This window comes from Gopherus evgoodei, chromosome 2, assembly GCF_007399415.2.
Source record: "Gopherus evgoodei ecotype Sinaloan lineage chromosome 2, rGopEvg1_v1.p, whole genome shotgun sequence".
NCBI lineage: Eukaryota > Metazoa > Chordata > Testudines > Testudinidae > Gopherus > Gopherus evgoodei.
The window spans coordinates 190,229,520-190,251,161 of record NC_044323.1 but is presented as its reverse complement, the minus strand read 5'-3'; the positions used below and the strand labels follow the sequence as shown (position 1 = coordinate 190,251,161).

General features: G+C 40.7%; 1 protein-coding gene across 3 annotated transcripts in view; it reads left to right on the top strand.

Moving 5' to 3' along the window:
• Window positions 1–21,642, top strand: part of NFATC1 (nuclear factor of activated T cells 1) — a 143,802-nt gene that overhangs the window by 16,588 nt on the left and 105,572 nt on the right. For all 3 annotated transcript variants that reach the window (XM_030552598.1, XM_030552599.1, XM_030552600.1), the window contains exon 3: window positions 8,149–8,308. In XM_030552598.1, coding sequence (XP_030408458.1) covers window positions 8,149–8,308 — 160 coding nt within the window. The remainder of the gene's footprint in view (window positions 1–8,148; window positions 8,309–21,642) is intronic.

Genomic DNA, 21,642 nt, shown 5'->3' with positions numbered 1-21,642 from the left:
TTTAATTTCACTTTTAATGTTGGGCATAGGTAAAGACAATATTGTGACCAAAGAGTGTTTAGGATTTTTTTTATAAAGGTTTAGAAAATAGGCTTCAAAATAATTATTTGCATGTCCAAAAATTTTCTTTATCGTATCAAAAATAACTGGCATCTCACTTCACAAAAATTTCAGATGTCTGAAAACCTCATGTAGGGTGTTATTTCTGTCTGTTGAGCTGATAGATCTGAATGTCTGGACTATATAACACTTGGAATTTCCTAAACACTTTACTTGTCCATTGAAAAGCAACAGCTTCCTTTTATATATCGTACTTATTTTATCACATGAATCCAAAAAGCGTGATGGCCTGATGGCCTGTAACATTCATGTTTGCATTAATTATAGGGCAGTATAGTATTGCTAGGTTCACTGCTCATGCATGGTATGTATGAGGTGTACCACATGAAAAGGAGCTTCCAGGACTTGAATGTCAGTTTCAGGTGGGCTTATAAAAGCTCCCTACTATGTTGTCTTAAATGGCTTATTTTTTCTAAAAGTTGAAAGCTAACTTTTGAGCTGCAGTCTCAATTTTTCAGCCTTAAAAATATACATAAAAGTACTTGTGCCCACAGAAATGCACATTCATATATTTTTACACATGGCAGCTGTAATTTACAAACACAAATTGCATGGCTGGATACCTATCAACCTGAGTGGCAAACACACATTTGGTCTTTGTGCATTTGTACATTTTTTTTTTATGGGATTGGTGTTAGATTCTTAAACCTCCAGTTTTGCAAACTCCAAGTGTTCAAAAATCACAAATCAGCGCCCCCCCAATATATTTTTAAAATAATATATTTAGGATTCTTTTTCTTTACATTCCCCCTTTCTCCTTCTTGCAGTCAGGCAGAATTGAAGCTGCTGTGCTTAGGGGAGGGCATGGGCTGCTCCATCGGAAAGTATTGCACCTCAAGGGGTCACAGAGTTGGGGAGGCCATGGCTCCATCCTATAAAGATGAAGCAGCAGAGCTGTCCCATGGGGGTTAGTAAGTAACACCCAACAATGAGGTGTAGCAGTGGGCACACAGTCTCTGTGTGCCTGAAGTATCTCCAGCTATGCATCCTACTCCCTATAACAAAGCATCTTCAGAACTGGTATCAGTCTCATATACCCACATGTTATATTTGTTATTAAGTAAAGCTGATTGCTATGGTATGCTGTGGGACTGAGGTCCTGAGCTTGTTAGATTGTTGTAGTATGGTGCTGAGGGCTACCCTGGGGCAGTGGCTTAGTTAAACAGAACTTTTCTCTCCCATTGTTTTGGAATGTGGCCAAGCTCCCTTGTGAGATCTTTATTAGTGGCCTTTGTTTTGGGGTTTTTTTTATGGCTAGTTTTAGCATAATATAATACTAAATTCAGAGCAGTGAGGGAGGCCTCCAATTTTTAACTGTACTCTTTTTATGAAATATTTCTTTGCTGTTTTCATGCTCTTGTCTGAAAATCAATAAGAATAAATTTTTGTCTATGCCAATACCTTTTGAAGTATAGGCTATAGGATGCTCAAATTCATAAGGATTGCCCCTGAGCTTATATAATAATTTATATTTATATACCACCCTTCATCATGAAGAATCCCAAAGTACTTTATTAACTAGAAACAGGAGTCACTTGCTTCACATACCAAGAAAATGCAGCCACCTCTGTAGTAGAACATAGCATCTGTTTTAACAGCTCACGGCTGCATTTCTCTGCTGTGTAGGACAGGAAGTGAGAAAAATCTATGCAAATAAACCTGCAGGGGGAATATACAGTAATTATATTTCTTTTATTGCAAGCGCTTGAGGACTGGGACTGTGTCTTCACATGTGCTTTTACAGAGACTTATCCTATGAACTTCTGTCTTCATGATTATCTCTGAGCTCTATTCTAATATAAATATTACTAATAACAATTGTAATAGGTAGGCCAAGTATAACTAGCTACCACACTGGAATCTAGCTAGGGCATTGGTACTAACTGCCTATTCTTGCAAAATAATGTCATGAGACCTTTAATAATCACCAGCAGGCTTGATCTTCCTTTTAAACTATAGGTAAGGCTGAACTGCTCTTTTAAACTAAATGTTGTTGTTCTTAGGGTAAAGATGAGATGTAAATTGGTTAGTTAAAAAAATGAATTGTCATGAAACTAAAGCTTACCATAGAAATTGGCATTAAGAAAGAAACAACTTTCTCTTGGCATATCAGAGATCTTTCCTAAACATTATTAACTGCTCACATATAAAAATATCAAGACTAAATAAATAAATACAATACTTTTAGAAGGGCAGCACAAAGGTTTAAGATAGACCAGTACATTCCAACTTAATGACCCAATACTTCAGAAGCTTCTGCATTTGAGAAAGTGTATTCATAGGAAGAGGCCCCGTATTCATAGGAGTAGGCTTATTGAACACAGTGAGACTAATTGCATGAGTAGATATATTCAAATGCATAAGTGTTTGAGAGCTCAGGCCCTAAATCTGTGCAGCTGGCCTACTTCTTAGTTGCACTTTTTCGATGTTTAGGGCAAGCATGGATATGAGAGTGGGGAAGGGAAGGGAAGGTGGCTTATAAAAATGAATAAAAGGCACCTTAGCATTCCCACATTCTGGGCTGTCCAGGGGCAAGACTGGTGCCTGGTATAAACTTAGGCTTTGCATCCCGTGGTCTCCTAGCAGAGGACAGTCATGGTGAAATACATTCCAGCCATGTCCCCTAGGCCAGGGGCTTGGGAGCATGGCCAATGCAGAGTCTTCACACCAGTTTTTTGGTGGTTAGGAAGACATTTTGCACTGGGAATATTCTCAGGGGTTGTTTCCACCCACTTTAGGGCCTCATTACACTACCAGAGTGATAAAGAAGGGCTTAAGAGGGCCTGATTCTCAGTCACCCTGTCTTTGTACTTAGGCATTAGAACACACATAAGGCTTGATTCTTCAATATACCATTTTTATACTGTTGTAACACCATTAACTTCAATGGATTACTCTTGATTTACAATGATCTCCAGGAAGTGAGATCAGAATTAGGCCTCATGTAAGATCATTCACAGTGCTGAGACCCTTAAATATGACAGGGTCAGTTAAAGGGTAAAATCTGCAAAAGCTTATGAGCATAAGCTGCTTTTTGAAAAGTGATGTAGGCATTTAGAAACCTGCATCCCATTACTTTTAGTAAGACTTAGGCTTCTAAATGCCTGCCACTTTTGAAAATGCAGCTTAGGCCCAGAAATCTCTTAGGAACCTGTGAAAATTTTACCCAAGAGCTTTTTTATTTCAACTGACATGATAACATACTACTTAATATATTCTTTGTCCGCTAATCTAAATTTTTTTCTGTTAAGGACAGAGGTCGGTCAGACTGGCTAATCGATGATTGATTTAATCACATGCTTTATCTGGGTAGGTTAAAAAAAGTCACTATTCATCAATCTTGTAGCCTGACTTATGTCCTGCTGAGTTAAGTTTTTTTAAATTTAACTGACTTGAAACAAGCAGGCCTGCTTATGGCTTTTAGAAGGATCACAGCTGGATTTTATCATGTCACAGGAGAAAACTTTTCATTCTTGAGAATGAGAATCTGGTGTGAACAAGTCCGTGGAGCTACACCAATTTACACAAGTTGAGGATCTGTCCCGGTGTTCTTTTCTCCACTACAGTGGGAGCTTCACCAGCTTGTATAGTTGAGCTCTCCCAAATTGATAGGGATCTTTTCCGCACTCAGATTAATTTTTTAACACTAAAATATTTGCTCTATGATTTTTTTCCTTTAACCATATTATGCTTCAGGAAATTAAGTGCATGATGAAGATAACCTAAAATAGGAAATAGCTCTGACAGCCACAGCCCATGAAACTGTTAAATACATCACTCTGCTTCCTTTATCAGGAAAACTATCATTAATTGTCAATTTATTATCAGTCAGGATTCATAGTGGAATTTTGATGATTGATAGGAAGCCAACAGCAAACCAGATTTTTATGACCAGGGTTATATTAGAATCAGTAACTTTCCTTTGTATTTTACAATTTTAAGTGCTAATTTAAAGATTTTAAACGAAGAAAAAAAATCAGGGGAGATCAGGTTATTTTCCAGTCAGTTTCATGTCTTTTATTACTATTTTTATTATTAAATATTATTATTCCTTTTTCACTTGAGGACTCTAAGGTTTGTGCTTGTAGTTGGATTAGTGCTTTTTTTAATTTAGTAGTAAAATGGCTTAATCCAAGAGAGGGCCTGTCCTCAGAAAAAGAGAGAGAAGATCCATCAAATGTGAACGTACCTAAACCCAGAAACATCTGTTTAAATATGTGTGTGCTGATCATCAGCAGGAGATATGCAGGTGTTTTGCTCTGGTCTTTGTTATTTATTGTTGCAGTCAAATAGAGTTTCTCCAGAAAGTTTTCCAGGAATCTTTCAGGCAGAAGTGTATCCAGAATGCAATATGTACACAATGGTGGTTTTACACACTTGCCAGCTGCCTTTCAAGAACTAAGGGCCAGGTTCTGTTTGTGTGAACGCACAGGGCTGGGGGAGGGCATAATAGCCCCTATCATCCTTCATCTCCTTCCCCCTTTTTGTTGACTGCATAAGAACCAAACAGAATTGCAGTCCCTGTGCTTTGCCTTTAGTGCTTCAGGGGTACACAGCACACCAAAGTATGGTAGGCAGGCCATGGTCCTGCCGCTCTATTGCATCATTTGAAGTGCTGGAGGGTCATTGAGAGGACAGAAGAGACAGTATCCCTGTTCTCAGTTCCTATACCCCTCCCCTCTTGGGTCTGTAGCCACCTTTGACCCTGTAGACCAGTGCTGGAGCACATTTAGCCATGGTGCATGGACAGTCCAGAAGCAAGTGGGAGCTATGAGGGTATGGAGTATGCTCAGTTGCTCTATGGGGATGGCATATGCATTCTGGTCAGCACTGGGAGTGTGAGAGTATGTTTATACAGCAAAGAAAAATCTTAAGCTGGCCCATGCCACCTGACATGGGCTTGCGGGACTTATGCTGCGGCACTGTTTTATTGCTGTGTAGACATCTGGGCTTGGGCCAGATCCTGGGCTTTAGGAACCTGTCGGATGGGAAGGTCTATAAGACTATAACAGGGTTCAAAATAGAACTAGATAAGTTCATGAAGGGTAGGTCCATCAATGGCTATTAGCAAGGATGGGCAGGGATGGTGTCCCAAGCCTCTGTTTGTCAGAAGCTGGGAATGGGCGACAGGAGATGGATCACTTGGTGATTACCTGTTCTGTTCATTCCCTCTGGGGCACCTGGCATTGGCCACTGTCAGAGGACAGAATACTGGGCTAGATGGACATTTGGTCTGACCCAGTATGGCCATTCTTATGTTGAGCATGCTCAGTGACAATGGGATCTTTGGAGATTTTAGGTATTAAGCTAGTAAGTCTCTTCTGAAGTGTGATTTTTTTGAAAGTTTATAACTTGGCTGTTCTTGCTCCAAAGCATGGTGATATTAGAGCTGTTCAAAGTAAAGGTCACCAAAAATGTGTAACATGTGCAAACCAACATTTTTTCCCGTAGCTTAATTCTCAGAAATGTCTGAATCATTTTCATGATGACATTTTCCAAAAAACTCAGTTTGAAGAGACACCCAGCCTGGAAAATTTCAGCCTAAATGGTTAACATTTGGCAAAGTTAAAACTAACTGAAAATAAGGTCTTATAGTGGGAAGTATTGGGCAATACAGTGCTAGCAGCCCTGCCTATAATTACATACATATGGTCCCAGTTACAAATTAAATGTGCTGGTAAAAGGGTACTGAATAAAAATTTAAAAACAATTAGCTTTTGTGGCATATCTAGACTAAGGCCCCAATCCTTGAAAGGCTTGTGACTGGGCTTAACTTTACATGTTGAGTCAATGGGACTATTTGTAGTGGCTAAAGTAAGCAAGTATATGTCTGTAAAGTGTCAGGGCCTAAACAACAGACAAGGGGAGGAGGATATTGGGCTTCTGTCTGTCAAGAGGTTTTAGTGGTGACACAAGTGATAAGAGTCTTGACTGGTTTGTGGAGCCAGCAGAATTCTGAGATGTAATTTTCTGCCTCAGATTGAAAAGGTGCTTGCTTGTACACTACGTGCATCCAATAGGGGACCTCTCTTGTGCCTGTGGCCTCCTTTAAGACAACTAATTTCTATGAAAGAAGGTGATTTGAAAAGAAGGAAAATGCATTGCATGCCCCCAGCATAAACTCCTCACGGTTTTAATTCCTTAAATTATTGTATTGGAAAGATTTTAAAAAAAAAATATTTTGTACTCATCTTTGCTGGATGCCTTGGAGCTGTGTTCATGTCAAAGGCCTCCAGCTGACTAAGCATGCAGAAGAGCCTGACAGGGGATGCTCATAGTTAACTGGTGTAATATCATTCCTGTGTATCTCATCTCATTTATTGCTTTGCTTTTAGCATCTTGGAGTGTACGGAACACTATCTATGTGTTATAACGTTTTAAATTACTGTTACACATTTGATCATTCATCATTGGCTTGTCTCTGCTGTATGCCCATCTCAACATGTCTTTTTGTAAGATAAGCCAACCGTAGACAGAGGGTATCTCTGGTGGATTATCTAATGCAAGTGTCAGAACATCAAACTGTCCCATTCACAGCACTAGTTTCATTCTCCTCAAATCCTGGCTGTAGCGTAAGAATGGCTATACTGGGTCAGACCCAAGGTCCATTTAGCCCAGTACCTATCTTCTGACAATGGCACTGTAGTGGTCGGAGCAGGGGACTGGCTAATTCCAAATGACACTCCTTCATACAGAGACCAGGGAAGTAATATCTTTTACTGGACCAACTTCTGTTGGTGAGAGAGACAAGCTTTCGAGCTTACACACAGCTCTTCTTCAGGTCACTCCTTCTTATATGAACTTGGGCAAGCTAGCCTCTCTCTGTCTTGGCTTTCCTATCTGTACAATAAGTGCTTCTGTAAATCAAACTGAGATTCTCATCTAGGGCTTGATCCCACTCCTGTTCCTGTTCAAGTCAATGGAAAAACCTCCACTGACTTGTGTGGTGCATGATTGAGCCCAGATACGGTAAGGCACTATATAAATGCAAAGTATAATATGTAATTGCCTATTTCAAATTTGTTGGACTATTTGAATACTATTTGAATAGAAGGTGTGTTTGAAGGTCATTCTTTTAAGAGACTTTACCCATTCCAGGGTTTTGAAAGATTATGCAGTAAACCTAAAACTTATTATTTCTATCAGAAGGCTGTGGCTAGCTTTAATTTTAAGACCAATAAAGTTACAGCAAGCAGGAGCCTTTCAAAGACAGTTATAACCAATGGTTTTATTTTGTGACATAAACAGAACATTTCTTTCAGTAATGCTCTCCCCTGACGTGATTTTAAAGTGTGGTTCTCTGAAAGTGGCTCTGTAAAACCTGCAGCTTCTTATTGTATTCAGTCGTGTCTGGTTGTTTAGTGACAATAATATGCCTTTACTATTTTTACTTCTGTTATAATTGCTGAGTCAGTATAGAACTGGGAGACTGAGTTGGATTCTATTCTGGCTTGTATATACATCATCAATGTAATTCTTAATTAAGTTATGTTTGAAGATTTACATTGTTGATGAAATATCAGCCAGAAAGAACCCTGCTTAATTTTGAGAATCCAACATGAGTTTTCAGGCTTGGAAGTTGCGGTGGGGAATATTTTTTTTCTTATAAACTAAGCAGATTTGATGTAGTCAGTGAGATACATTAAATGTAGAAGTTCCACAATGCCAAGTTAATAGTCATTTTCAGACTAGAACCACTCTTTAAATTCCTTTGTATCCACCTTTGTCCTTTGATTCAACGATCAATACATTAAAGCGTTTTTAAACCATGCTTAGAAAATTTTCCATTTTGTTTACAAATCTGATAGCATCTGGCCCATCAATTATGCTTTACTCATAAATCTTCATAAAATAACCATTGCCTTTTAAATTACTTATGTCATGACATCCATATTGATGAAATTTTAAATGTAAGATGGTGAAGGATGAACTGCTAAACATGGTCTCTAAAGTAATAGAACCAGATTCTTGTGGTTTGTGATAGTCTACTTGATGTTAATATTTAATACATTTTCTCTTCCATTATAGCCCATCCCTGCCTGCCCTTGACTGGCAGTTGCCATCTCACTCAGGACCTTATGAACTTCGGATTGAAGAGCAGCCCAAATCCCATCACAGAGCTCATTATGAGACAGAGGGGAGTCGAGGGGCTGTGAAGGCATCTGCTGGGGGACATCCTGTTGTGCAGGTATTGATATTTGTAATGGCAAGGATGCTTGTTTATCCTGGCACACTGGGGCTAGCACCCCCTTTTCCTTTGCCAAAATAAAAAGTGCCAGGAGATCTTTAATGACCACAAGCAGCATCATATATATACCTTTAACTCCATAGACTGTCTGTAAAAGAACAAGGCCTCTGTATATGATTGTTTTCTTCCTTTCCTTCTTACTGTTGCATCATATTAAATAAGAAGACACACATTTATGTGCATCTTATATCTGTGCACTAATTCCCAGCTTAACAAATATTTGGTTAGAACTTAAATATTCACCGAGGCATATATCTGAGCTCCGAATCTAGTATCCTGGGCTCTACTAAACTTTTTAGTTTCTATATCTTCAGTATTTAAGTAAATAGTGTCATAAACTGAATCTCCTTTGTTTTGCTCATGTGAGTAATCTCATTCATTTTAATGGGACTTCTCTCAGTAACAAGACAAGCAAGATTAAACCCTGATAATATTTTGCTGAGTTGCACTGAAAACTAATTCAATGAGAACTCTTTCATAGACATTTTTTAAATTATGGTGCATTTTGCTACACAGAATGGCAACAAGCAGTGTTTCTTCTAGTAAGAAATGTTTAAAGGATCAGATAAGTGACTCTCTTTCCTTCCCTCCCTCCCCCTCCTCCCCCCAACATATTTTAAAGTATAGTAGCTTCTCAAAGTTACGAACAATCTCTATTCCTGAGGTGTTTGTAACTCTGAAATGTTCGTAACTATGAACAAAATGTTATGGGTGTTCTTTCAAAGGTTTACAACTGAACATTGACTTAATACAGCTTTGAAACTTTACTATGCAGAAGAAAAATGGTGCTTTTAACTATCTTAATTTAAATGAAACAAGCACAGAAACATTATTACCTTGTCAAATCGTTTTTTTAAACCCCCCCCTCCCCGCTTTTTTTAGTAGTTTATGTTTAACACGGTACTGTACTGTATTTGTCCTTTTCACCCTGCCTGCTGCTGCCTGATTGCATACTTCCAGTTCCAGTGTGTGGTTGATCAGTCAGTTCATAACTCTGGTGTTCGTAACTCTGAGGTTCTACTGTATCAGGGAAGTTCTGTTTCTGTTTTGATTCTACCTGTAATTCCCCTTATTCCATAATAGTGTCCCACTGAAGTCTGCTAATGTGAGTAAGGTTGGCAGGGTTTGGATCAATACAGAAAATGATTGCTGTGAAGCTACAAAGTCTGTTCTGGGAGTAACATCCTTTCAAAAGACCAGCTATATTGCTGGATGCTTCAGATCATGTAAAGTCTGTGCACACAAAGTCAGTATGTATTTATCTGCTTTAAAATCTATTATCTACCACATTATTTGAAGGAATTATGCAAGCTCAAAATGATACTCAGTGGAGGAATGCTGTATATATTTAGTGAGATAGCTAAGGAGAGAGTGAGTGAGAGTCTGCAAAGTCATAGTTTGTTTCTGCCAAAAGTCATTGGTGACATGGGGTTATGGGAGAGACCTGCTGAAAGACGAAGAATTTTAGCTGAACATTTGTGAATGGTCTTAAAGTGAGATTTGTGGCAGCACACTTGATGACAATGAATACCTACTCTATTAGCTGCTTGATGCAGAGAAATGTAGATGGGAAGCATCAATTCACGGTGGCCAATTTGACATTTAAAAATTTCCAACTCGCATAGTGGAAACACTGAATACACTGCCAAAATTTAATTGGACTACATGTGTCCAGGCACTTCCCCTAGAATCTCCTGCTCCAGCATGCAGGGAATGAAGTATGCTGCCTCTGAATAGAGAGGATGGCAGAAAGGAAGGAAGGGGAAAACGAAGTGGGCAGACAAGTGGCAAAGAAAGGAAGAGGAAAGAATTTAACAAGGAGTAAGTACCCAGCTTGATCTGTTGGTTTGATAAAGATGAATTTATTTTTCAATCCTTCTGTTATAATAGGGAGATTAAGCGCTATGCCCCTCTCATCCCAACCCCCACATTTCCAGAGGGGATGGTGGCAGGGTTCAGGGAGTTAACAGGTGAGCCTGCACTCTGATCACTCTGACACCCATTAGTTTCCCCAGGGAAAGCTGATTGGGGTAATTAAAGGTAATTAGCTAATCAGGCTGGTGAGCTAACAAGCCAATTATCTCATCAGCTGAAAACTGATAGAGAGACACAGGAAGGCAGTGGTAGGGGAGAGAAAGAAAAAGTCTCACAGAAGCCGTGGGGATGGGAGACCTCTGCTCCTCTCAGGTCCTGAGGTGAGGGCTGGAAGCATAGGGGATGTTGTAAATAGGCTGTTACACAGAATTGCAAGGGTATTGGGGGAGGAAACTCAAATAACTGCCACAGTGGAGAGACAGGCACTAGAAGGCAGGAGTGGACTGCCCCAGCTGCATGGACAGAGAAGAGTTTTCCTGGATTAGCCCTCTCTTCATCCACCCAAACTTTTGCAGTGTCATCCACTCAGGAATATGGTGAGCCTTAGCTTACCTGGCTTGGATCAGACTTGTATCTTTGGATTTTTTAAAGTAAACTATATAAACGGCCCAAGCGTGATAAGTGAGAGCATTGATTTCTGCAGTAAGGCCCTCTGCAGAAGGGGACTATCTGATGAGCTGAGGACAGACCAGAGCTGCAAAGTACAGATCTGAATCCATGCTCTACCGGAGTGCAGGGGTGTTTTGGTCTGGGGTTTTGGTTCAGGCTTTTTGCTCTGATACAGTGTGGTGTTTTAGATTGTGTTATATTACTGAAATCCATTATGAAATTCTGCTGACCTCCACTGCTTCTCCTGTATGCTCTACTTCATATTTTCCTGCTCTGGTAGCGGCATTTATCTGTTGCTGTTACTTTTGGAGGGTTCATTTTAAACTTTTTTTTTTTAAATTCCCTTCCCTTTCCTTCAGCAACACAGAGGAGAAAATGCACCAGAAAAGACCGAAAGATGCTTCCCCCACACATTGGAGACATTTGCAGGGTGTGTTAGGCCACAAGGGAAGAAGAGCCATGGAGCAACCGCTGTGTGTGGCATGGTCCTCAAATACAGGAGGTTAAACTCTGTGGCAAATTGGAGGTTACTCTTCTCTAGCCAGACAGTGTTTAAACTCTTTTCCAGTCAGCATTAGCTCCCTCCTCCTAGTATTCACTCTTCCTGGAGGAGAGGAAAATGCTCTTTAGGGAAACATGCTCACTGTCAGGAGAGAGCGTGGAAGGAGGGCAGCTCCCCTCACAGAGATGACGGGCTCTGCAGGGTGTAAGCCTAATTTTCCCATGGCTCCTCTGGCTTCTCAAGGCAGGTGAAATTCATCCATGCTACAGAGGGCTGCACCATTTAAGCCTTACATTGGGAAAACATGATGGGAATGCAGGCAATGCTGCTGCACAACAGGTGCTTACCCCCCTCCCACTGCATGCCGTGGACATGGTCACCACCATTTTTATTATCAAGCAATGGGTCAGTATGGGGTGGGGCTTCAAAAGCCATGTTTACACTGGTCCACTATCCCCCTACACCCAATTAAGTGGTATAGAAGGGCTGTAGCTGCTATTCTGTGCCATAGGGTTGCAGTCCTGGGCTCTGATCCCCAGATGGGAGGGTGTTGTTCGCCTCCCGGCCCCCTTGCATCATCCACCTAAAGCCTGCATAATAGGGATTCCTGCAGGTAGGATGGATTTCCTCCACGCTGATGGCTGCACCCTCCTCCATGCATTTACAGATGATGATCTTTTTCTTTTGCATTTAAAATTGCATATAGCAATGCTCACCTACCAGCGTTCCAAATACAGTGTTCCACTCCTGCATATTTGCTCTCTACTTGCTTGGGCGTGGAGCTACCACAGCAGCCCGGAGCTATCATCAGTCTTAATTTCTAAATGTTGGGAGAGCAGGATGAGCTGACACACCCAGCAAGCTAATAATGCTTCAGAACACTGGCAAATCAAAGGTGCTGGTTAGTCAGTGGTGATGAGGTAATAGTTGGCAAGGGTTTTTATACTTTGGCTCATAAAAATATACTACTAGTCATAACTGCCTTCAGTGTTTAATAGGTGGTATTCTCCCCTCTGAATCAGTACTGAATCAATGCCTCAGCCAGTGATGTGGGCATATGGTGCTGCTGGAGGTGCCATATTTCAGATGAGGTTGAAAATTGAGAACCTGATTACTTGAGAAGCAAAATCCAGGTTCTGATCACTCATGGTTCTTAATGATAACTTTTGCAAAAAGTGCAACATTAAGGTATTAACCCTGGAGTTTCCTGAGAAGTAATTTGTGACAGGCATTATAGAAAACCCTAAGACAAAATCATCAGATAGTTCTGGCCAAATTCTAGCTGGGGTTATGCCAACAATGAATCTATCACATTTGAAGAGTCTAAAAACTTTTCTCAGTTAGAGATATTTCTCATTCTTCATTCTAAACATGATTGTCTAGTGTTGTATAAAATGGCTGCTGCATTCTACCTGGAGGTGGTTGCATTTCATCTGCAGTCAGTAAGCTAATAGATACTGCTTGTGTAGCACTTTGAGAGGAGGAAAGCTATTTGTAAGGTATATAGTCATGGAGAGAAAAGGCCCTAGATTATAAATGTAAGGTATTTGCAAGGTACCCGGTATATAGTTATTCTAATTAATAACTCCTCTTTAGTGAAAGAAAAGTATTTTGGCTGTTTCTGATGGCATTTTTACAACCAGGGTGCGGTGTATCTATGAGAGATAAAATCCAAATACTCAAGAATGCTTAATTAAAACATTTAGCTACTCCCATAATGGACTGGACTGAGCAGTAAAAGAAAATATTCAAACAAAATGCAATAGGTTAAGATCTGCTTTCAAAATCTTATTTATTACCTTAATACTTATATGTAAAGAATGTAAGGAATTTTCTGCAATATCAGTAGCAATTTGAGGTAGGTGTATGGCCAGGGAAGAAAAGTAGCTTTAGTTTGCTTTTTACGATAGGGAAACTTGGTGTTAGAATTCATATATCACTTGAAAACACATTAATATTGAAAACATATTTTTCTCTATTCCACTCCCCATGCAACCCCACTGAAATTGCTGTGGTTACACAGGGTGCGTGTCGAGGCAGAATTTGACCTAATCCTGTGAGTAGCTGAGTGCCCTCAACTCCCTCATTTTATAGCCATAAAATGTCCTTGTCTACTATTTTATGCCACTAACCAAAATGATTTCCATTCAAGTGGACTTTCCACACACAAGCTGGGTGGTACTGCTTTGTGGTGGACATTATGTATGTTAAATGGTCCCTTTTACATGTAATCTATGCACTTTGGGCCAGATTTCCAAAGGTATTTAAGCCCCTAGAGGGATTTACAAAGGTGCCTATGCAAGCGAGGCTCCTAACTCCCATCGAAATCTATTGGTGCTTAAGTACCTTTGGAAATCCCATTAGGCATCTATCTGCATCTTTAGGCACCTAAATATTTTTGAAATATAGCCATGTGACCTCCTTTAACTGATTACTGTCCATTTTAACACTTGTAAAGTTTTAGGCTTTTTCATCCAAAATATTCAAGGACTATATAACCAGTTAATTAAATGGCTCGGAGATTTTAGAGACCAATCTCTGACTGCAGGGCTGTCTAGCTGCCTTCAGGTCTCAAGAATTCTTATGAACTTTGTCTCACACTTAGCCAGTAGCTAACATCATATTGTTTTAACTTTTATGAGGCAGTGCTTACTCGACCAGTCACAAATGTATTTGGATCAGGCTTTTACAACTCCATTTTTTTTTTGTAGAGTGTTTTTCATACAACTGTATTTCAAATGCTTTACAGTATTAGGGAATAGAGTTGCAAAGTTAAATCAACAATATCAGAGGGAGAGAGAAATGAAGAAGTATAGGCTAAGGCAAAAAAGAGACCTTTTCAGATGATATTTGAACAGAGATGAAGAGTTAATGAACTGATGAGTTTCACGAACATTGTTCCAGGAAAAGGAGCTATAGACAAAGCTCTCACACCAAGGCTCTGATTCATCCCAGTACTTAATTATGTGCTTAACTTTAAGCATGTGACCAGTTTAATTTGAATCAAAGTTAAATGTGTGCTTAGATACTTTTCTGGATTGGGGCCCACCCTTGATGTGCTTGTTTGAAGATACAGAAAGGACTCATTACTGGATGAGTCAAAGGAATTAGAGAGGTCCATGGGAGTAAGTCCATAGTGGGTCTAACTCATGACCATCTGACACTCAGTGAAGTGGAGTGGATATGCAAACAACCATGTTAAATTGTTTTTCCCCCATCCTCTCAAACAAGAGAAAAGGCCATTTTTTGTTAGTTAGCAGTGATTCCCTTTGTCCAATTTTATTGGGAAATGATGAACTACATCTATGTGCCTTTTTAAACTTCTGCTTAAAAGCAACCACCACCCTTTCATCCAGATAGAAATATAATCCTTTTTTATGGTAAGAATGTAAAAACGACAGCAAGCACCTGTTAGCCAGGTTGCAATTAATAGCACAAAGCCATACAACAGACCAGACAGGGAGTCTAGATTTTATAGCCCCATTTTAGACAGCCGGTACTGCTCAAGAATAAATCTAAGCTGAATGACTTTCACACTTCTTGCATCTGCATAGTTAAAGCTCTCCTCAAACTAGCAGACAGATAATCAAAACTGAAAAGTAGAATGATCTGGCAGATGTTTTATGGCTGCTTGTTGTTTCCATAAATCTAACAAATGGGGAGAACTTGTTGAAAGCTTTTCACCATTAAATAGGGGTTTGGGTTTTTGTGGGGGGGGAGGGTTGGGAGGGTTGTGTCAAGAGGGCTCTCTTTGGTTACTTCACATAAAATTACTCCCACAAGATTATTACATAAGCATGGCTACATTAGTAGCGGCTATCCTCCCTGGAAGGGCATCTCCAGAGGAAAGTAATTATCTGTATCCGTGTATCAGACAGTCAAGATTTTCTGACAATGTGAAGTGCTACTTTATCCCCACCTTAAGAATAGGGTTTTGGGGACAGACCTCTGTAGTTTGGAACAACAGCCCATTTCAAGTGAGAACCACAATTGCCAGTTGTCTGGTGATGTGTTCAACTCTCTCTTAAGAATGTCTTTTGCCTATGCTCAAACTGACATGCTGCAGCACATACTCCTACTGCTAAAGAGACCCTATTGGTAGCAAAGATAATCAACTGACCATTCTGACTGGAGGGATTTAAGAAACCTCTTGTCTATGAATGATTCAAATTTTATTTCCACTAGGAAAGGACAATACAGCAGGATGATGATGTTGGGTGTAGAGGGTGTTTAATGGCCACTGTTTCGGCTGACACCAGGGATTGAACCACCAGAGCTATCAGCCTGAGTCACTACAGCTTCAGCTAAAGAGCCAAGCTCTGTTTCTGTGCATTCCCCTGTCTGTCTATGTCCATCTATTGTGTGGTACTAGGACCATCTTTTTGTTCTGTGTTAGCAGCACCTAGCACATCCAAGTCCTGGTCCATGCTTGGGACTTTTATGTACCAAAGTAATACAAATAATTATTAATAATAATCCGCTCTGGATTGGCCTTAGAAAGGGAAATGTAACACATGCTGACCAGTGGGTTATATTTGTTTTTTGCATACATTAGGAATGAGTCTGTTTTGGAACAGCCTTTATCAAATACACTAGAGGACCACTCAAAGTAAGCTGAAAAGTATTTATTTTAGAGAGGAGGGAAGAAGAAAAGCTGTCAAACAGATAAAGAATGTCCTCTGTTGTTTCACTTTCACTGTCTCTAGAAATTATACTGTTCACTACTTAATGGGGGTATCTGTTCTCAACTTCCCTCCTTCTCAATCCTTCCCTGTTTTCTTTTTTGGCTGGCTTTTGAGATGAGGAATTTAACAGGGAATATCACAGAATTCTTCATGATCTGTGGCTAATCTTCTACTTGTCCTTTGGTGATAGATGTGATGTGGACAGTGCCAACATTGCTTTCACACTTCTTACATACATTTTAGTGGATTTTTTCCATCATGGTTGGATGTAGAAGGGAAGCAGGGAAGGAATCTATGTCTACCAATTTACAGAACCTGGACTGTCTGCTTCTGTTGTCTGATCATTTTTGGTGCATTCTGCATACAGCCTAACCATCTAAAAACAGTGCAGGGGAAATCTTTATAAAACAAAGAAGGGCAAGGAAAAGCAGAACAAAAAAGTAATAGTTCTTTTTCTCCTGATGAATACTTAGGGTACGTCTACACTACAGGATTATTCCGATTTTACATAAACTGGTTTTGTAAACCAGATTGTATAAAGTCGAGTGCACGCAGCCACACAAATCACAATAATTCAGTAGTGTGTGTCCATGTACCGAGGCTAGCGTCGATTTCTGGAGCATTGCACTGTGGGTAGCTATCCCGTAGCTGTCCCATAGTTCCTGCAGTCACCCCCGCCATTGGAATTCTGGGTTGAGATCCCAATGCATGATGGTGCAAAAACAGTGTAGTGGGTGATTCTGGGTAAATGTCGTCACTCATTCCTTCCTCTGTAAAAGCAACGGCAGACAATCATTTCGTGCCCTTTTTCCCTGGATTGCACTGGCAGACGCCATAGCATGGCAACCATGGGGCCCGTTTAGCCTTTTGTCACTGTCACCATATGTGTACTGGATGCCGCTGACAGAGGCGGTACTGCAGCGCTACACAGCAGCATTCATTTGCCTTTGCAAGGTAGCAGAGACGGTTACCAGTTATTCTGTACCGTCTGCTGTGCCATTGTAAATTGGCGATGAGATGACGGTTATCAGTCGTTCTGTACCGTCTGCTGCTGTCATGGGTGCTCCTGGCTGACCTTCGCTGAGGTCGGCCAGGGGCGCAAAGACAAAAATGGGAATGACCCCCCAGGTCATTCCTTCCTTTATGTTGTATCTAAAAAAAATCTTTAAAAAAATATGTTGTAAAATAAAAATAGAATATGGGACAAGTGTACTAGAGAAGCAGTGTATCAGAGAACCAGAGAGCACAGGCACTCCGTGTCAGATCCCACAGAAATGATGAGCTGCATGCCATTCTAGGGGGTGTCCTTGCAACAACCCCATCCCTTGCTTTTCTCCTCCCCAACCCTTCTGGGCTACCATTGCAGGGTCCCCCCATTTATGTGATGAAGTAATAAAGAATGCAGGAATAAGAAACACTGACTTTTTAGTGAGATAATATGAGGGGGAGGCAGCCTCCAGCTGCTATGATAGTCCAGGCAGGACATTAAACGGTGGAGGGGAGAGGAGTGCAGCCTCCCACTGTTATGATAGTCCAGGCAGTACAGAATCTTTTCTTTAGACATGAAAGGGTGGGGGCTGATGGAGTTCAGCCCCCAGTTGCTATGATGAGGACAGTTACCAGCCGTTCTGTACCATCTGCCGGGAATGACCGGGAATCATTCCTATTTTTACCCAGGTGCCCCCAGCCGACCTCACCTGAGGCCAGCCAGGAGCACTCACGGGCTGATGACGAGGACAGCCACCAGTCCTACTGCACTGTACCGTCTGCCACCGGGGAAGGGAGGAGAGAGGATGCTGCTGTTCATTGCCCCAGCACCATGTCTACCAGCAGCATGCAGTAGATATACAGTGACATTGAAAAAAGTCAAGAAATGATTTTTTTCCCTTTCTTTCATGGGAGGGAGGGGGAGTAAATTGACGAGATATACCCTGAACCACCCCGGACAATGTCTTTGACCCTACAGGCATTGGGAGCTCAGCCAAGAATGCAAATACTTTTCGGAGACTGCGGGGACTGTAGGATAGCTGGAGTCCTCAGTCTCCCCTCCCTTCCTCCATAAGCGTCCATTTGATTCTTGGGCTTTCCATTACGCTTGTCACACAGCACTGTGCTGTGGACTCTGCATCATAGCCTGGAGATTTTTTTCAAATGCTTTGGCATTTCGTCTTCTGTAACAGAGCTGTGATAGAACAGATTTGTCTCCCCATACAGCGATCAGATCCAGTATCTTCCGTATAATCCATGCTGGAGCTGTTTTTGGATTTGGGACTGCATCGCCACCCATGCTGATCAGAGCTCCACGCTGGGCAAACAGGAAATGCAATTCAAAAGTTTGCGGGGCTTTTCCTGTCTATCTGGCCAGTGCATCTGAGTTCAGATTGCTTTCCAGAGTGGTCACAGTGGTGCACTGTGGGATACTGCCTGGAGGCCAATACCGTCGTTTGCGGCCACACTAACCCTAATCCGATATGGTAATACCAATTTCAGCGCTACTCCTCTCGTCGGGGAGAAGTACAGAAACCAGTTTAAAGAGCCCTTTATATCTATATAAAGGACCTCGTTGTGTGGACGGATGCAGCATTAAATCGGTTTAACGCTGCTAAAATCAGTATAAACACATAGCGTAGAACAGGCCTTAGTTGTGGAGGCATCTTTTCAGTTGTGGGTATTGAGTGCAGAGTGAGTGGGGTTTTTTGAGCACCATGTTATAGGATGATCTATCATTATTTTACAGTATAGTTCAAAATATCTCTGCTCTGACTGATGCTCATAGGGTACGATTAAGTAGTAGTGCTCTACTCCTGCCCTTTCCTTACCTTTCAGCCATCTGCTCATCATTATAGCACACTTCTTGACTTATGGCCTGTGTCTGTGGACAGATATTCTTCTGTTGCCTGTAAGATGATGTGCTCTTTGCTCGCAAGCACTGAGTTCACAGCAAAGCTTATCTTAAATAAGGAAAAATCTCTCTGCCCACCCCACAACACCGAAGAAAGGGTAGTTCTGGTTGACCGAGTTATGTCTGGGTTGTTATGATGGCAGAAAATGAGACATACAAGAAATAAAGTCTGACTGAAATGGACCAACTGACTCTTTACAGCTCCATGCTAGGGAAATGGCTACCTGAGTTGCAGTAGATTAGCAAGGTGTTTGTAGTGCTTCTGGTCAGACTGTACTGCAGGACTCTTACAGAGTTCATTGTTCCAAATTCAGTCTTGGCTGAGAGCTGTCAGACTGAGCCCACAAGCATGGTATTTTTTCTCTCCCTTTTTTTTTTTTAAACTGTATTAAAAATAAATAGTTCATCTTAAATTAAACAAGAGGGAAGTCGACAGAGATGACAACGAGTCAGGTCTCTGAGGATTTATTTGCACTCGTAGGAGTCCAGAACAGCTATAATTTAAAAATAAAAATTGACAAGCAGTTAATTGCGTAGCCTAATAGATTTGTCTTTTGAGAAAATTATTCGGATGTCTGAGATATTAATGTTGAAAAGTGGTCGCTGCATGTATACAGAATTTACTCTGCAGCATTTTCAATAAATCTATGCTATGAGGCACCCTACAGTTAAAAATGCCTGGTTAGAAATGTTTGTGATCAGGCTTGCTAATTTAGAAGGCTCTAGTTCTGCAAGCTTCACACTGCTTGAATTTACTTACTGTTACAAGTTAGCCTCAGTAAGCATTGGAGAATTGGCCTCAAATGTTTGTGGCCAGATTCTACAAAAGAAACAAACCATAATTCTGCACCATAGGACTGAAGGCTGGGAGATCCTAGAAAATCCAATCTGGGCAACTTTTACTGCCTTTAATTTCCTAGCACAGAGCCCTAGAATGAGTGTTTACTGATCCAGTTCTTAATGCACCTGTTATCCTCTAGTGAGAGGAAAAAAAACAAATTAGAAGTACCTGAACACTCAGTAATATCAGTGTATAAATGCCTCAATACATGGGTGCTGGACACACCAGGATGTCTCTCGAAGTAACAAATAAATGATTTGGACCAGATAGTGCATGACTTCTGGACAGAGAAGGGTAGGGCACAAGGAACCTTACTCCCCCATTTTTGCAGTCAGGATGAAAGGAATCCCTGACAGTACTGCACCAGCATACTGTCCAGGTAGCCATGGGCGTTGATGGTCCTGAGTGGCAGAAGAGAGGTAAAGGGCGTCTGCATGGAAGTGCCTGTGGACCTCCTTGGATCAGGATTGATTTCTGGAGATCTTCTGATCAAGGGAGTGGGAATCCAGGCTTCTGCATTCCATTTCCCCTGATAGAAGAATGCCTAGGATGGTCTGTATGTTGAAATCTAGGCTCGGTTTACACTACAAATTTATATCAGTATAACTACATCACTCTGGGATGTGGAAAATCCACCCCCCTGAGTGACATGGTTATATCATGCTAACCCCTGGTATAGACAGGCTATGCTTATGGGAGGGCTTCTCTGGTTGACATAGCTATCACCCTTCAGGGAAGAGGAGTACCTACCCTGGCAGGAGAAGTTCTCCCATTGGCATAGGTAGTGTCTTCACTAAGTACTATAATGGCACAGCTGCCCCACTGAAGCTCTGTAAGTGTAAACAAACCCTTCCGTGGTTTCCTATGCAGATTGTTCCCACATAGAGAACAAAACCCTTCAGCCTCAGTCCAGCAAAGCACCTAAGTATGTGCTTACCTTTAAGTACAAAGGTAGCCTCACTGAAGTCAATAGGTCTAGTCACATGCTTAAAGTTAAGAATATGCTTAAGTGATAACTGGATCTAGGCTTTCGTTATTTTAATGTTTATGTAGCAAATTGGACTTCTGTCTCAGTGGAGGATTGGGCTCAGTGACATTAAAATGGAAGTACACCTTCAGTCCTGTTTATTAGATGAGTGAGCCAAGGCTTTGTGAATGCAGGCCAACTATTTATGACTTATTTGCTTGCAGTATTAATTTCAGTTTAGAAATCATGCACCAAAGTTACAAATGAATAAATCTGCTCCAGACCTGTCAGATTATTGCATGTTGACCAGCACCCATAAGCTGAAATGAAACAGTTAAAATTAAAAAGCTCGACCAAAAGCCAGATGCTTCTTTATGAACCTACCTGCAAAATACCAGCTAACCTGCATGAGGCAAGTGATTAATTTTTTACAAGTCTGCTTTGGTAACTAGACATCTGTCCTCTATTCTTAAAGTAATATCTCAGGGCAAATGATTTTTTTCCTCCTCCCTACTACAAATTACATAAAACATAATTTTCCTAGGCTATATAGTGTGTAATACAGTGTGTATTGTATAGAAATATATAATAGGACCCAATTTCAATCTCACACCAGTTTTATACCAATGTAACTTCATTGAAAGTATTCCTGATTTATAACTTTTTTTTTTTATTTTTGAGACATTATAAGAATAGAATCAAACCCATAGGTATATTGTAATCTGTACGTATATTAATACAATGTCTATGTATGTGATTATGATATATATTTTCCTTTTGTAATCAGTCTTTGTTCCAACGAACAAAAAATGGAATAGGTGGAAAATATAGTGTCATGTTACTCACACTCGGTAGGTTGCAACTTTCATTCTGAGCATGGGTTTATCATTTCT